Raw genomic sequence first — 17,974 nt, 5'->3', positions numbered from 1 at the left:
TCCATCTGGGATGATTTGGGATAGGTTTGGCTCAGGGGAGTGCCTGCAGGAGAGAGCAGGTGGCAGAGCCTATGGAGGGATAATACCACAGTTCAGACCCAGCCCACCCACTCACCTCCAGCCTGGGGAAAAGGATGGGCCAGGGGCTGGCTGTCACATCCAAGGGAGCAGGATTGATGGATGGGACAGCAGTAGAACTCCAACAGATGCTACTGGTACTGGACCCTTGGAAGATGTGGAGTGCAAGGGCTGGAAGGCCCTAGAGGGGACCCCAAGCCAGCAAGGCCCCACGGGCACAGCTGATGCCTCGTGGGAAGCTCACAACAGGTGACCACAGCTCAGGTGACAGGGTCTGACAGGAAAGGGGGCACAGCACGCAGGCAAGGCACAGGGCAGGTGGCACCTGGCACACAGGATGTGCTGGGGAGGACATGGCATGGGGAACACGGCATATGGGACACAGGACATGGCACCGGGATCACGGCACATGGCGACGGGATGCACCGTGGGGGATGCGGCACCGGAACACGGCACACGGACATGGGGATACGCGGCAGGAGCCGCGTCCTGGGGTCAGGTAACGGGACACGGCCCAGGCGGTGCTGCAGGGACACGACACACAGACAGGACAAAGGGACAGGACAGGGGCAAGAGACACACGGACACTACTCCAACATCACCAGCCCGAGGCAAGGCCGCCGCCGCGTGGGCGGGGCCGTGACGGGGCACGCCCCTTATGCTAATGAGAGCTGAATCACGCTCAGCGGACCGCGGCCGTAGGGCCGGACGGGCTCAACCAGGCAGCGCGGAGGGGGGAACGAGGGGAGGGCATCAGAGTCGGGCAGCCAGCGCAGGCAAGCGCTGCCGCTGCGACCTGTGGGCGGGCGGGGGAGCCCGGATGCCGCTGACCTCGCCGGCGGCCGCGCCGCGGAACCGGGATCGGGGCGCGGGGAGAAGGAGTGAGGAGCGCGTGAGCGGGCGTCCCCCCTGCCGCGCGCGTGGTGTGCGCCGAGGGCGGGGCGGGCGGGGGCGGTGGGTGCGATCACGTGACGGGCGGGCCGCCGCCATTTTGTCCTGCGGAGGCCGTATTTAGGGCGCAGCGCGCGCGCCGCCGCCACTCCCGCCGGGACGGAGCTTCCGCGCCCTGGGCCCCGCCGCCGCCCGCCCTGCGCCCCCACCCCGGCTCCCTCTGCCCCGCCCGCTCCCCCGCCATTTTGTGGCCGAGCATTGCCCGCCGAGGACCGGCGCCGCGGCGGAGCTTTCCGCCTTTCCCCCGCCCTCTCGCGCTCCGACACTAGCGGCGCCTCGGCCCGGCCCAGCTCGCGCAGCCATGTCCTCCGGCGCAAGCCCCGAGTACGCCTCCTTCTTCGCCGTGATGGGCGCTTCGGCCGCCATGGTCTTCAGCGGTGAGCACCGACCGGCAACGGGAGGGGCCGGGGGGAGGGTGGGGAGGAGGGGGGAGCACGGTGTGGGGGAAGCGGCTTCTTTTTCCCCGTCACTCCCCTGCCCCGGCGAGGCGCCCTCGCCGGCAGGGGCTGGGATTCTTGGGGCCTGGGGGCGCCCCCCCCACTCTCTCCCCCGTTCCATCCGGGCTCTCGGGGGCAGCGGAGGGTCCGTGCCGGTGACGTCACCGCCGGCGGAGCCCCCGAGGCCACGTGACTGCGGCGGTGCCGCCCGGGCCGTCCCCCCCCACCCCCCCTTCCTCCGGGCAGCCGCGGGCCGGGGTCCCCCCGGGGCTGCGGACGCGGTGCTGGTGGGGGGTCGTGCGCCGGCTGCCCGCGGAGTCCCCCGGCTCTGCCTCCACTGGCCTCCGCGGCGGCGGCGCTTCTCCCACTGTGAATCGGACGTGGTGTCTAAACCATTCCCCGGATAACGCAAGACCGGTTTTTAACGAGATTAAACATAAATGTGCGGTCGTTTGGCGGGCAGGTCGCCTTAGAGACGTTAATGCCATTGCGGGCGATGGACGGGCTCCTGAGCTACCCCGTGGAACGGGGATGGCAGGGCACGGGGGAAGCCCTGCTCCATGGCCCTCCCTCTGCGTCTCCAGGCAGCGAGCTCAGTGCGGTGTAAATTGGGTCATCCTGCGGCACTGCTCTTCCCACTGAAGGAGCACAGATGTAGGGACCATAAATGTTGGTTTACACCAGAAATACCATCCTTTAATGCATTGTCTCTCAGAGCCTTGTTAAACCTACAGAAGGTGACTGCTGTTCCTGCACAGCGTTTACTGGTCTTTGGTGGGTGCAGACCTGCTGTTCCCTTTTGGATCTAACATGGGGAAGGCTTCAGCTGTTTTTTTCCCAAATGCAAGTATCACAGTAATTGGGAATAAAACAATTAGGAACCAATCTGGCTTTCCTTTCTGAAGGCTTAGCCCATGTCTCCACAGACGTGAACATACTTACTGGTCTTTGGCTCCCTTCTAGTCCTGAATTGGTCGTAGCTCAAGCTGCGTAAGTGCTGTTGAGGTGCTTGGGATCTCATTGTGTTAATATGGCCTCTGGGATGGTGGCTGGGTCTGCAGGATGGATTTTTGGGAAGCTGCTCTTGATTGATGCGTGTGGGAGATGAAATCATGCAAAGAGTCAAGTGGACAGTAAATTAAAATTAGTGCTTGAGAGGAAGCTGTCTAGCCGTGCTGGTGTGGGCACCATGGACTGGTTCCACACCAGCCATGTTTGTGACTTAAATTTTTGATAAAACAAAAGCTTGGTTAGGTGTGTTTAGTCTTGCTTAGTTTGTACATGGTGGTGGGATGCAGATGTTCATGCTGAGGGCAGTCAGTGGCCTGCCACCTTGGATTTCAGACATTGTACTCACACTTGACAGGTAAAAATTTTCTTGAAACTCAACGGTTGAAATGCCGTAGTAGCCAGAGTTGGGACTGCTGACCTACTTGCCTCTTGGCTACTGAAGATAATGGAGGAAGAAACTAAGATTTAGTTACTTGTTGGGAAAAAATAGTCAATGGTTCACTGCATTTTGCAAAATGGTCCTAAATACTGAGCTTTCCTTCCAAGGAAGGAGTTGCTGATTTCCTCTTGCAGAATGGATTTTGGAAGCAGAAGAACATGGCTGTATGGCTTTAGCCACCATGCTTGTGACGTGTGAGTGTGCCTCAGCTGAAACATAGTGAGGGATGCAAACTTGAGTCAGCTCTTTAACAGGAGTTTGGAGTGGTGCTGGCGTGTCTGAACCAGCAGAGAAGCCTTTCCTAGAAGCTGCAGCATGACAGCATGGTGCTGTGGGATTGCAAGGGGAAGGAAGGTTTGAGTAGGAGAATGCAAAGTCAGTGCATAAGCTGTATTGATGAAGGTTTGGTGTCTGTTGCGTTGCAGCTGTTTTGTGAGAGGTCCTTGATGCAGAATCTGTCTAGTCGTCTTGGATTCAATGAGTTCAGAGGTCTATCCTGACCTTAATGATGTTGTAATACCAGCAGGTCTGAGCCCTGCGGGTACTCTTGCCAGGGCCAGTGATGTGTTCAGGTTCTGGACAACAGGTTATAGATAGTGCTGATGGGAAATTATTTCTTAGATGTGGCTGTTCAGTGAAGCAGTTTGTATTTTTAAGGCAATATGGCAGAGGTGTCAACAGAGGATAAACTAAAACTTGCAGTGTTATGTAGCTTTTGTAAGAGGCATGTTGCATCACAGCATGTTCTGATGGTAGTTGTTAAAAAAACCCCTGATTTTGAAGTAAGGAGCTAAATCTGGACAAGCAGTTAAAACTCTAAAATTGTCCTGGATCCGTGTTAATTAGTGCAGTGAATCATGTCTGACTCATGCTATATCTAAAGATCACATTCTTGTGGAGCTTGTACTTCCAAGATATGTTTCTAGTAAACATGTTCAGGTTCTATACTGTCCAGGCTAGTTTGATGTGAAAACAAGCGACTTGGAGCAGTCCTATGTGCTATGTGAGCACTACTTGCTGATGGTAAATAGATAGCAGAACTTGTTCTGGTCAGCAAGAGACAAGAGCAGGCTGCTGTGACCTTGGCCATCTTTGAGCCTGTCTGGTTATTTGCAGATTACAACTTGTTCTCATTGCTGCAGTTCCTTATTTCCCATGTGTGAAATGTGGTGGGTCAGGTGCTGTTGAGTGATTAAATTATTGTAGCTTTTTCATGTGATTTGAGCACACCAGAATGGACAAGTGTGGTGCTGGGCAGACCTGTCTGGTTCTGTGTGTGCTGGTGCTCTGTGCAAAGCTGTCGCAAGTGTGCCTACTGTGCCCTCCATGGTGAGAGGAGTTGTCCTTAGGCCTGAACTCCAGCTGGGCATTCAGTGCCTTCAATACCTGCTGTACTGACAAGCAGCTGGAAGATTCTTCATGAAGAGAACTTTAGCCACCAGTGTTAAATTAATCCTAATTTAGTGTCTTCTAATTTTTGCTGCAGTGAAATAGTACTTTTGTTTTAAACTAGGGCTTTAGATCTCATAGCAGTTGGTTGGCTTTTAAGGGACCTCCATGGTGAAATAGCTGGCTCAGAACATGTAGTTTGGTGCAGTTGACAGCCCTGCACAGTCTGATTGTGGAAAGCATCATGACTATAAACAGCTTGCATCCTCAAAGGCAAATGGCACCTGTGCTTCCCAAAATACTGTCTGAGAGGTGGGGAGCTGGAACAGGAGAGCCGCTTGCAGGTAAAAATAAGATGGTGGAGTGCGGCTCAAGGTAATTTTCTGCTCCAAATGAGGGTGCTTGTGATGTGGGCAGGTGTGTGAACTACCAGACTGCCTGCAATAGAGATTAGCTTAAGCTTTTGTCCTTTGCAGCAGGTAAAGTAGTGGATGGCTAAGACCTAAGTGCTGTAACAGAAGTGAGGTAGGCGATGTTTCTGCAGCTTGAGAATGAGGGAAGGCGTCTCAACAAGGGCATCGTTTTCTCTCAGTAAATGCCAGTCTTGGGAACATCTGAGAATCAGATGGATCATCATTATGAACCATTGGCTCTGCAGAACATGACTTAAGCAGTTATGCTGCAGTTTGTACTTTGGCTTCCTGATGGATCCCTGTGTCGCCCTGGAGTCACTACACAGCCTGCAGGTGTTTTCCCTGTGGTGGGAACAGCTGCCTCAGGACCTCTTGGTCAGCTTTTTTTCTTCCTAGAACTGGCCTCTTCCATCTCCAGAACATGACTGGTTTTACACAGATGTTGCAAAGTGAACAACATCCCAACCTGACCAGGCTGTTGGGTACTCCTTGAAGCAATGGTTTACAGCACTGTGTGCTTCTCCAGTAACTGGCTGCACTCACTTCCTTCAGACTGTGAATCCTATGAGCCCGAGGCTTTCGGTCAGGCTGCTGTGGCCACAGGAGTGTCTGCTGGGTGCAGGCAGGGGCTGTCCCATGCCACAGCAATGGGGCAGCAGAGCTGTGGGTGCTGCTGAGTGTTCTAAGCTCCTCTGAGACCTGCTGGTTAGGAAGGGGTCTTGCTAAGTGGTATAACACACTGCTCTGCCAGTCAGTACCTGGAATACACTGGTCACCTGGTTTGTGAAATGGGTCGTCTTTAAGGTGTTGTGAGGGAGCCTCTTTGATGATAAAGATATGTAACGAGTGTCTGGATGAACTTTGCTGCTTGCAGGAGGACAAACCTGTGCTCCATGGCATAAGTGCTTTACCATACTTAAAAATCAAAGAGCTCTGTGTGCTGTGTCAGACAATCCAGAGTGCCAGTTGAAGCAGCTCATGGACAGTTTGCTGGCAGATCCTTTATTTTCCTTGAACTGCTGCTATTACAGCAATGTCTAAAGGAGCTGGTGTTTTTTTAAGTTCTCAGATGTATTGACCCAAGACTAAAAGGCCTGCCAGTCTTGGAGAATTTTTGATAATGCAGTAAGCTGACACTGTTAGCTGCCTTTCATTACATTATGGAAGAACAAAAAGTTATCCCTACTCCTGAAACAGGTGACTCACTACAGGGTTCAGAGCTTACAGCTTCCTGTAGAGCAGCTTCACTGTTTACTCCTCGGGTTTTCATTGGGGAACAGGCTTCAGCCAGTGTGATGAGAATTTGCATAGGCTCCAGTACAGTTCCCCTAAGGAAGCTTGTCTGTTCTGTGCAGCTGCACCTGGGCAGAGCAGCAGGCTTTTTCCAAAAGTATCCATTACTGTAACTTGAGGTGGAGCTGTTGAATGTGGTGGGGTGGGAGGGGGCAGGACCAACCTATGGGAAGCAGCCTGTTTCTTTGGAAGTGTCCAGGTTTCTGGTATGGCAAAGCAAGGACTGTACTTCACCTAGAGGTCACCTCGAACATTTCTCCAGCCTTTTAAGAACAGCCTGCTCAGGGATAAATAGATATTGGTGAATTGGTGCCTGTCTGCTCCCAGGGAAGCCTGCCTACTGCAGAGGCAGCCCATTTGATAATGATTAGTTTTAAAAGGCTCCAAATGTAAGTGCTCATCCCAAATGGTCCTTCATGCTTGCTGTGATAGTAACCAGTGGTATCCTAATTGGAAAGCTGGCTTTTATTACTAGCTCACTTCTCGTGCAGGCAAGTTCTGCATGTTAGTGCTCTGCGAATCTCTCACATGCAGTGTGGAAATCTGCTTCACCATGGTGGGACGTGGGAGGAATCCCTGGCTTTGAATGGACCAAATGCTGCTGGAGTGTATGTGGCTGGTTCTGAGCCTGTTCTTGGGCTGAGCCTCTGTGAATATATCAACTGGTGAAACTGGATCTGTGCTACTAGATCTCCTGACTTGGAAGGCTCCTCACAGCCTCTTTCTGTATCAAGGGAGTGACTTGCATCTGATTTAATTGCAAGGTTACTCTTCTTGGTGTGTGACCTGACTGAGCACAGTCACTTGCTGGAGCTGGAACAGGTTGGTTCTGATGTAGGGACTGCCCTTGATCTGAAGAGCAAAATGCTGGCGGAGCCCTGTGGAGAGCTGTGGCAGTGGCAAGAACACGACCAGTCTTCAGTCTTTGACACTACAGCCTATGTGGCAAGTGTCTGTCTAGTTTATACTTGATCCTGGAGCTGCACAGCCCCACCCCCTCTGCTATCATTTTTAAAGGGACAGATATAGTGAGGTGCCAGGCAGCATATCCTCAGCCCAGAGGGGAGGGCATTTTGCCCCCAGGAGCAGTACATAAATCAACTCTGGGCTGTGAATTCAAGGAGTAAATCAGGTATTTCACAAGGGGGTTAACCTTTGAAACAGGATTACTGGGAGTATGTGGTCTTGAGTGATGTGCATTGCAACTTCTCTGTATTGTAACATCATTGAAATTCTAAATGGTACAATTCCTGGTTAGAGACCAGCATGGATTCTGTCTCTGGTGAACTAGATAGGTGAAGTGCTTTTTGACCTGCCAGGTAAATGTTTTGACAGGTCTACCTCTTTAAAGATAGTGTTTGGAGCTTGCTTGGCCTGTATGTTAGAGGTGAGGGAGCTGGATGAGCTGACACAGAAAACCCAGAGTCCTGGTGTGTAGCAGAGGTTCAGCTCTTGCCCCATTTCCAGTGTCTGCCACAGAGCTCTCCTGAAACTCTGTTTAGCAGGATTTTGGAAAACAAATCCTTCCAATCGATCAGGGTTATTTAAATGTAGCATATGAGTATATGTGCTTCAGTTGTTTAGAGCTGCTGCAAGGTAGAGGTGAAGGTGTGAAGGAACATTGTCCAGGGTGTCCATAGCCCAAAACTGAGTGGCTGTGCCACTTAGCGGCATGGTGGGAAGCAGGTATTGTCTTCAGGAAGGTACACCTTCCCTGTAATATTGAGATAATGTCAAAGATGCAAGGACTACTTGCCAGACTAGTAAAGCTGCCTTGTAAGGTGCTGGAGATGTCTCTTGGTTGGGGTGGTGGTAAAGGCTTCCTTGGGAGCAGATGTGCCAAGCTCTGAAGCTCTGTGTGGCCACCAGTGGGAGTTCAGTAGAGTTTCAGTGACATCTAAGACTGTCATGTGAAGACTGGTAAACATAGGCTTTCTTTCAAACTGTATCTAAAACAAGTTCAAGGCATAAGATCTGGCCTCTTCTGGGATTTTAACTGGGAACTGACAAACTCATGCTGCACTGCCCCTCCACAAAAGCTTGAGCAAGCTGACTTTCTTGTAAGTGGGGTTACAAAATCACCTTCTCTAATCCATCACTACATTAATTGGGACACCCTCAAGTAGGCTTCATGCTTTTGGAGGAAGTGATGACTGATAAAACTTTAAATAGTGAACTTCCTCATAAGCCTCTGCATTTTTTTGAGAGGTTTGTAAAAGACTGTAGACAGGAGAAGTGGTTTCTGCTAAATTCTATACCCAGAGTAGACAGTGGAACCAGGATTCAGGCTTAGTTCCTGCTCTTAGAAGGTGCTTTGTCAACAAAAAGGTTTCCTAGTTCAAGTCAGTGATTTCTTTCTTGAGTTCCTAAGGGCTAGACCCTAAACAGAGCCATCACTGAAATGGCTGATTAAGTCCATGTGCTAATTTCCAGGTTCATCTTATATTTGCAGCTAGAAGTTGCTCCTGGCTCAAGCTTCCTAAGTTGGGTTCTAGTTCTGAGTAGCCCAAAATAGCCCTTTATATCACTTGGTGCCAGTCAAGGTTCAAGAGCTTTGCTAGCACAGAACAAATTGGTAGTTAATGAGACTTTCCCTTCAGGTTTTTGTAACTAAAACTGAACTTCCTTCTGAGAATGAACCTTGTGTTAGTGCAGCGGTGCTGCTTGTATGAATGGTGTGGGGTTCTAGTGCCAAGCCAGGAGGATGACTACTCTAAATAGGGGCTTTATGGGAGTGCTGAGTGAGAAGCAGGGAAGCATGTATCCAAATACCTCCCAGCTACTCTTCAGGACAAGGTGCACAATCTCATGCTTTGATACTGGTGTAAGGCAGTGACACATCTTTGTGGAACAAGCAGGTCTCCCTTGGAGAAACCTTCGTTTTCTCTGGGTGGAGCAGAGTAACTATTAGGTCTCAGAACAGTACAAAGACTTTAAATGCCCACAGTTTAAGTATACTCCAGCAGCGTTTTAGAACAGATGCAAGAACATTTTCTTGCCAAAGAGGATTGACCTCTGAGGACGATCTTGATGGTGTCAGAAAAAGAGACTGCCTGCCCTTCCATATGCCTGTCTCTGCTGCTTCAGGGGCTTATTCCTGGCTGGCAGTTGACATGCATATCATCTCTGGATGATGGTGAATACAGTAGGAAGCTGTGGAGTTCCAGAGTACTCCCCAGTAAGGCTGAAAGGAATGATGTCTTTTCAAGTACTGCAGAATCAAAGAACAATATATTTGAGGAAGTTTTCAAGGCAGAAGTTACTTAGGGATAGTGCTTTGGACTCTTCCAGCAGGTCTCGGGTACAGGTGATAAACCCATCATCCTGTGCAGGTCTCTGCATGCTCAAGTGTTGACAGAGATGATGAGTAAACCTTAGGTGTAAGGTGGTTGTGGTCCTCTATAAACTACAAGCAAAACTCTTCTTTGTGGTTCTAGTGGCTGGATTGACAAGTGTTCAGACCGGAATCCTTCATAGGTGAGGTCACACTCTCCATGTGCCAGAACCTTTCTCCAATGAATGACATGGAGCAGTAATATTTGAGTTGACTTCTATCTCGGTGATAAAGCTGCAATGGCACATTTAACTCCAGGGCCAAAGCATAGGCAAATGGGTTTTGTGGGAGAACGGGCCCCACAAAGGAGATCTGTGCAGCTGAACTCAGTTCAGGTGGCCCAGCTCTCAGCTGTGTTCTGCTGGGGTAAACAGATGTGCTTTCTTGAGCCTTGTAGTGTGGACCCTGGGAGGACACAAACACTGGAGTTCCCCTTGGGACTTTGGATTTTGGCCCCTAAGGAGGGGCATGGATGGCTGCTGGGGGTGTGCCTGCTGTGAAGCTGGCCTGGGAAGATGTTCTGCTATCAGTTGTGTTTGAACAGCACTTCTTATTCATTTTTGGAGTAGGACTCTGGGTAGGTCACTTCCTCATCCTTTAGGGGAGTATTCCTGGCTGTCATGTGACTGTGTTAGTTTTTCACAATCCTTCCTTGTGCTGACTTAGCTGTTCTAACTGCAGCCTAGTGAAAGAAATGGTATTTGGAGATATGTGTAATGCATTTTTTTTCTCTTCCAGCCTTGGGAGCTGCATATGGAACAGCAAAGAGTGGCACAGGTATTGCAGCCATGTCTGTCATGAGGCCTGAGCTGATCATGAAGTCCATCATCCCTGTGGTCATGGCGGGTATTATAGCGATCTACGGCCTTGTAGTGGCAGTGCTCATTGCCAATGCCCTCTCACCTGAAATCACGCTATTCAAGTAAGTTGCTGCATCTGGCAGTTCTGTTTCAGACTGTCCTGTCACTGTTTGATGCTCTCTGTGGGGGTGGTTTTGGCTCAAGGCCCCTGGAAGGGCTGGCAGTGCTAAATGTGCTTGGCTAGGCTTTGGAGCATGGGCTGGATTCCAGCTGTCCTGTCAGATGCCTCAGCCCCAGTGGAGTTGGCTGTACTGGCTGTCACAGATCAATTGGGCATCCCACTGCTCATGTGGTGGGGCTGTGGCTTGAAAGAAGCCATGTACAGGCAGCACTGGGAGAGGAGGCAAAGCTTGTGTCATGATGCCAGACTCCAGACCTGGATGCACAGGTGTTTCCAAAACTGTCTAAATAGATCTGCTGTTGCCTGGGAGATGCAAGTAAATAATTAATATTGCTTTTGCTGTGGTAAGTCAATCCTTGAGCTGTACATCAGGCCTCTAGCAGCTACAGTCTGAAACTTAGTCTGCTCTTGGCTTCTGAAAACAGCTGGAACTGGTGTGATTGAGCCCTCTTGGAATTAAACAATGCTGCTGAAGTGACAAACAATCCTGCTGTGTTGCTGTAGAGGCTGTACCTATGAGCAGTGTGCTTGGCCTAACAAGATATGGTCTAAAACAGCAGATACAAATGGTCCTTTGCAATTGCCAGGTGAGCAGACACTGATAGGGACTGCTCCACAGGATGCTCTCCTTGGAAAACCAGACCATTCCTGCCCAGCTTCTACCGTGCAAGACACCTGAATGTGCTGTGGCTGAAGGTTGGAGATGAGCAGCTACTAACAGGCTGCAAAGTACTGTGGAACAGGCATTGCTGCAAGTGCTGTTCTGACAGCATACTGAGCCTGCTGGTGGCCAGATGAACCCAGTAACTCAGTATGTTCACATCAGGTGAAGATCCTTCACTGCTGCTTATCTTTTAAGTATCAGAGTTAGGAGTGTCAGTAAGCATTGCTTTGAGACACATTGGGCTTGTTGAAACAGTTAGGGGCTTAAGACTGGGTGTCTTGTTCCTTGCCACTGAAATTCTTCCATCTCTGTCCCACAGGAGCTTCCTTCAGCTGGGCGCTGGCTTGAGCGTGGGTCTCAGCGGTCTGGCTGCTGGCTTTGCCATTGGTATCGTGGGCGATGCAGGTGTCCGGGGCACAGCACAGCAGCCCAGGTTATTTGTGGGGATGATCCTCATTTTGATCTTTGCTGAAGTCTTGGGTCTCTATGGCCTCATTGTTGCCCTTATCCTCTCCACGAAGTAAATGTTGCGGTATGATGTAAAGAGATGTAACAAATCTACGTTTAACAAAAAAAAGCTCCAGAATGAAAATGGTTTCTCCAATGTGTACAGTTGTCCCAATTTGGTAGTTGATCTCTTGTAAATGCGCAATATATGTTAGTGACTCGTCTGTCCTGTGTGTACTTCAATATTAACTTGGATGGGTTGCTCCAGGCCTGCTGCATGGCTTGGGGTGGCCCGTGTGCAATTTTCCACCCATTGCTGTTAGTATTTTATGTATAAATATGAACTAGAAATGTAATTTTTTCTCTTCACTGGATGTTTATTTATAAAAGACTTGACATGTTCATACATCTATGGAGCAAGGATTTTCAATTTCCCATGCTATATATATTAATCTTATATATAGGTAGATTACACTGTGGGGTAAATTGTAAGTGCAGAGAATTCCTTGGATGTAATTTTGATTCTAAAGATTGCTGTAGTGTCCTGGTATTGGAGTATGAGAATTTTGTGTTTTATTACAGCAATTGTCCGAAACACTCCCGTGTTTCAATAGTAACTGCGTATGCTCCGGCATCAGTCGTGCACCCAGTGTTGGGTTACAAACTTCTACCATGTTTCCAAATAAAACTTCCTCACTACATTGCTGTAATGAGTCCCTGGCTCTGATTTCCAGCTGTTGCTGCTCCTTTGGGAAGTGGGTGAGGTTTCTTGAGGCAGGCAGGTTCCTGAAGTGACTGGAGAGCATGCCAATGATGCTGCCAGCTCTGCCACAGCTTTCCCTTTCTCCTGGGCTGTGGCAGTGTGGTTCCCAGCTGCTGCCATGGGCCATATTTGTGGTGAGCAGGGATGCAGGGCTGTGCTCACCCTGATCACACCTGGCTCGGTGTGGTGCTCTGTAACCAGGGGTCAGGGAGCTGCAGCCTGCGCCAAGGGCCAGGGAGAGAGGGTGCAGGCTGCAGCCTGTGACCAGTAGAGGAGCTGCCTTGTCAGGAAACAAGCAGCCTGTCCTTGTGCTGGCCCTGCAGAAGCTGAGCTGCTTGGAAGCTGTACTGTGAATAGTAATTGCCTCTGAAGTACCTCAACAATAGTCTCATCAACAAAATGGCTTCAGTCAAGAATTTGTATTTTTATCTTATAAATCACAGGACCATTTGAGCTGGGAGATTCTGGTGCTGCAGCTGCTGAGTGCTGGAGCATCTTCCTCTGGCCTGCTAAGTACTGCTAAGCTTATATGGGAAATATGTGTTGGACCTTTTCAGTGGTAAAGCCAAAATGTTACTACTCAGACACCTGGTACTAGCAGTGCAGTTGTCATCAAACCAAGCTCATGTATTTGGAGGAATGTTTCACCTGGTTGGGAATGAAAATACGTATGTGTGTTTCACCAAGGTACCTGTCCAGTGAGTGGTGCAAGTACCGTGAAGAGCTGTGGCCAGAACATAAGGAATTCACTGAAGCTGTTCGGGGCTTCTAACCTGGCAAGAGTGTTGCCCAGCCCAGGCCTGGTGCCACTGTGTGCACCTTCTGCGCGTTCAGGAGACTATGGCTATGAGCTGGTTGTCCTGTCAGGGTCAGCAATAATTATTAACAAAGAATGGGCTTATTTTTTGCTGTTTCCTAGAACACTGATCTCTGTGCAGTCACCTCTCAGTGGGCTGGTTTTGCTTGGACAGTGCTTTGCTTTGTGGCAGTGTGAGATGGTGGTGGGGCTGTACAAAGGTGTAAGCTGACTGAAGGAAAATCCTGCATGCCTGCTGAAGCAGTGGCTGGTAGAAGGAGAAATTCCCGATCTGAATAGTTTCAATCATTCCTTTCATCAGCAAAAGCAGACTAAACCTCTGAATTAGGCTTTCCCCAGGGGTCATAAATGTTTATGGAATCTGTTAGTTGTCTCTCACTGACTGCAGAGGGGGCTTTCCTGGTGCAGTGTGATAGCTTGCAGCTGAGGGGTGAATCCCAATCCCAGGCTCTGGAGAGGATGCTGCATCCAGCTTGCAGTTCTGCTGAGAGGAATTGAATTTGGCAAGCCAAATTGTGTGAAAGGATAGGAGAGGGCCCTGTCTGCGGTTGCAAATATGCTTAACATTTGGTTCTAGCTTCTGTAAGGGGACCCTACTGCCAGTCTTGTATTTAAGAGAGCAGGTAAGTGCTCTCATCTCCAAAAGCAATAAGCAATTGAAAGGTCCCCAGTTCTAAGGTACCTTAAGGTCCCTTGTAAGTTGGTGACATCATGCAGAGGCAGTTAATAGGACCAGAACCAGTGCAGGGAAAATCCCTTCAATGGCATTTTGCTTCATGCCTTAGAACTGAAACCTTAGTCATTAATATACCCATGCAAGAAGAATAGAGCTGGGGTGAGCATGGATTGGGGGAGGATCACTTTGTGCCAAGTACCTGCAAATACACCAAGAGTCAGATTAACATTAGTCTGTAGTGCCTCAGCCATGACATGTGACACTCTGAATCCTCTGTGATGACTCCCAACTGAAAACTCCCATTTCAAGTCCTTTTCTGGTACTATTGCATCAGCACGTTTCTCAAGTGACTCGCGACATTAAGAAGATGAGGGACCTTTGGGGTTTTTGAAATTCTTTTACTGCCAGGAGCATGGCAGATCAGAGGGCAATCCCAGCTGGCAGGGGTTGACTCGGTGGTTGGTTTGGAGGAGGGGAAAGGGGGTGGCTGTGCCGGCATAGCCATGGTGCTTTTGTGTTCCGTGTGTGGCTGGGAGCACTGCAGTGAGTCAGCCCTGCAGAGAGGAGAGGAGAGGAATGGGGCCTCTGCAGCAGCACCACAGGGACAGGGCCATCCGCAGTCAGTGCAGGCTCTGGGAGGTTCAGGACCAGATGCCAGAGCTGCCAGCACAGACAATGCCTCCACAGAGCCTGCTGACCTTGTTCTTTGTTAACCCTTCCACACTGTTTTTTTTTTTTTGTTGTTGTTTTTTTCCAAAGGGCAGCAATTTTTGTTTTCACTGCTGTTGGAGAAGCATTTTTCAGTACCAGCATTTTATCTCTGACTGCTCAGAGATCGGCTTTCCTGGGGAGATCTGGCTTACAGAGAAGCATAGTAACCTGGAAAGGAAAAGCTCTGGAGAAATAAAAGACCTTATTATGAGAGACTGATCCCAGAAACTAAGTTTCTGTTTTTAATTACAGAGTAACAGCAGAGCTAATGACTACAGCTCTCAGTAAACCTTGTTTCCTTCCCAGGCTGGCCACGGGATACTGATTTGTAGGGCATTCTTATGTTTCTAGCCGGCTGTACTGTCCAAACCATCACTGTGCTCAGGTGAGAGTTACTCATCTCTGATGCACAGGACTTGCAACCTCTGGCCTTAGTTTTACAGCTATTAACTATCTTTTTCTCTTGACATGATTAAATTAAACCCAGAGCACATCTTTGCAATTCCACTTGCCTTGAAGTGAGAATTTTCTGTTTCACGGTCAAAGGATTTTTCCCAAAATGTTTCTCCATTTTTGTTCCTGTTAAAGCTAATAAATGCTGTTATTTTTTCTTCAGTGAGCTCCTGACAGACACAGCTTTGCAACTTCTATCAGTGGTTTTCAGCCAAGCTGGTCCTTGTGTCACAACACAAAAGTACACAGGGAAAAATCCTGCCTTGACCTTATCGTATTTAGGGGCCGAGGCTTTTGGCACGCACACTGTACCCACAAGGTACCTACTGACCCCTGACAGCTCTCTCAGACCTGAGACCTGAGAGAGCACAAGCTGGGCAGGATGCAGCTCCTGGAGGACTGGTGGCTTGTCTTTCCCATTTTCCTTTTGCTGCGGGACAAGCTGCCCTCAACGCAGGATCAGGTTTGGCTCTTCAGGATTCATCAAGGGGATACCAGGGACTGTGTAAGTTCCAGAGCCTTTTCTGGCACTTTGAACTGCCCTGTCTGTGCTGTTACAGCTGTGCTTTCTTCCTTTGCCTTTGGCAGAGGGGAAAAGGGTGACTTGAGTGGCAGAGAGTGAATTCAGCCACCCTCTTCTAATGGCTGTCTGCATGAGGTAGGCTAAGGACAAATCTTGGGAAATCATGTATATTCCCGAGACTGGCAGTTTGTTCTAAGCAGCCTCCATGGCTCCTGTGTGCCTTGGGACAATTTCTTACACATCTTTGTGAATGCCTGTGATAATCAGAAGACAAGGCCATATTTCAACAGCCCCTCATGCAGCAGCAGTGCTGGCCCCTGCCCTGCCCCTGCAGCTGCTCCATATACTCCCCAGCTCTTCCCAAGTGTGCAGGTACAACTGCTCTTGCTGCCAGGCGGTGAACCTGATTTGGGAATTGAGCCAGATTAAAAATAACTCAACCTGAAGAAAAAAAACCCCACGTTTGCTAAAGAAAATGCAAGCAAAACTACAGTCTGTGATTCCTTCCACCTGTTACTGGGGCAGTGGAGAGAAAGAATATGGAATTATTATTAAGGGAGTGTGCAGTATTGGCGATGCAAGACAGGGCTAATTTAATGCCGAGAAGTAAAAGGAGAACATCCAAAGGATTAAGACTTTAGCAGAACATGCCATAAGCTGGGCTGGATGATATACCTGCAGCCTCCAGGAGCAGATGCCCATTGCTTGGCACAGGCTGTTCGCTTCTCCCAGCAGCGCAGACAGGACGTCTCAGCACTCTAATCCAGGCTTGGGACTGGCAGCCTGAGGATCTGTGTGGCTGAAGGGTTCTGAGGTGAAGCTCTGTCACTGCTCCAGGTGGGCTTAAAGGCAGGATATTTATGGTGGGTGTTCCTATCTCTGCAGTCGGTAGTTGCCTTTACCTCAGCTTCTCTTCCACTGCCAGCTCAAGTTACTGTCACAGCCCTGTCAGCTTGTGTGTTCCTGGGGAAGGGACCTGTTTTGGCCACAGGCAGTTTGGGTGCTATACATGCCTTCTGACATCCAAATTCGATTTAGCAGCTTGGATGGGCCTTTTCTTCTTCACAGACAGATAAGCAGGGCTGAGAGCTGTTTTTAGAATTCATCTTCTCAACTTCTGATTTTGAGGTCTCCTCATCTCCACCTGTATGAAGCTAAAAATCGTTCCCAGCAATACAGTGCTGGGTGCCCCAGATCTGCATAATTTCATGAGGAAAACCTTAGAGCTCATCCAGTTCCACCCCCTGCTATGGGCAGGGACACTTTCCACTATCCCAGGTTGCTCCAAGCCCTGTCAATCCTGGCCTTGAATACTTCCAGGGATCCAGGGGCAGCCACAGCTGCTCTGGGCACCCTGTGCCAGGGCCTCAGCACCCTCCCAGGGAACAATTCCATCCCAATATCCCATCTAACCCTGCCCTCTGATAGTGGGAAGCCATTGCCCTTGTCCTGCCCCTCCAGGCCCCTGTCTACAGTTCCTCCCCAGGTCTCCTGGAGCCCTTTTAGGCCCTGGAAGGGGCTCCATGGAGCCTTGTCTTCTTCAGGTGAACCCCCCCCAGCTCTCTCAGCCTGGCTCTAGAGCAGAGGGGTTCAGCTTTTGGAGCATCTCTGTGGCCTGAAACCATTCTTAGCCTCAAATTCCCAAAACAGTGCTGCACAGTTTTCCCAGCCTCAAACAGCATCATTCCCATCTCTTTCAGACCCGTTTCCCAGCATCCTGCTGACAACAGGAGTAGCTTGTAGCGTGGATAAGCACTGACATCATGGAATGATAAGCATGGCTCAAAACCTAATAAAAATCCAATTCCAGGCCAGACAGGGATATTACATTCATACACAATTACATCCCTCATCACTTTTCTTTCCTAGGAGAGATTCATCAGCAGTACCAGAGCCTACATCACTTGGGTGGAACCATGTCTTGTCAGCTTCCCTTGGGGCTAGTGGGCCCAGGGTGTCACAATGGGGATCTTGGGATGGAGGTCTCAGGATGGGTTCTCACAGGAGGTCTCACAATGGAGATTGAGACCTCCCTCAATGGAGATTGAGATCCCTCCCTAGGATGGGGATCTCCGGATGGAGTCTCACGATGGATGGGGTGTCAGCATGGCTTCACGATGGGGTCTCATGACGGGGGTTCAGGATGGGGTCTCACGATGGGGTCTCATGACGGGGCTTCAGGATGGAGTCTCACGATGGGGTCTCATGACGGGGGTTCAGGATGGGGTCTCACGATGGGATCTCATGACGGGGGTTCAGGATGGGGTCTCACGATGGGATCTCATGACGGGGGTTCAGGATGGGGTCTCACGATGGGGTCTCACGATGGGGTCTCATGACGGGGGTTCAGGATGGGGTCTCACGATGGGATCTCATGACGGGGGTTCAGGATGGGGTCTCACGATGGGATCTCATGACGGGGGTTCAGGATGGGGTCTCACGAAGAGCGTTTCCGCCGCCGCCCTTCTCAAGATGGCAGCGCCCTTCTCGTGATGGCGGCTCTCCGGGGCCGGTCACGTGCCGCAGGGCGGGTGGGGAATCCCGGCACGTGCTGAGCGCGCTCACGTGACCGGGAGTGGGCGGTGCTGCGGGGC

The 17,974-nt window shown here is 50.2% G+C and overlaps 1 protein-coding gene across 1 annotated transcript; it reads left to right on the top strand.

The window, feature by feature from the left end:
• Positions 1-1,125: 1,125 nt before the first annotated feature.
• On the top strand, positions 1,126-12,138 carry ATP6V0C (ATPase H+ transporting V0 subunit c). Its single transcript, XM_066561039.1, has 3 exons — positions 1,126-1,406; positions 10,084-10,267; positions 11,310-12,138. Exons 1-3 carry the CDS (start codon positions 1,331-1,333, stop codon positions 11,512-11,514), a joined length of 465 nt encoding a protein of 154 aa, XP_066417136.1. The 5' UTR covers positions 1,126-1,330; the 3' UTR covers positions 11,515-12,138.
• The last annotated feature ends 5,836 nt before the right edge of the window (positions 12,139-17,974 follow it).

This window comes from Molothrus aeneus, chromosome 16 (genome assembly GCF_037042795.1).
Source record: "Molothrus aeneus isolate 106 chromosome 16, BPBGC_Maene_1.0, whole genome shotgun sequence".
In the NCBI taxonomy this organism is placed as follows: domain Eukaryota; kingdom Metazoa; phylum Chordata; class Aves; order Passeriformes; family Icteridae; genus Molothrus; species Molothrus aeneus.
Note: the sequence above shows the minus strand (reverse complement) of the source record. Positions and strands in the feature narration are given on the sequence as shown.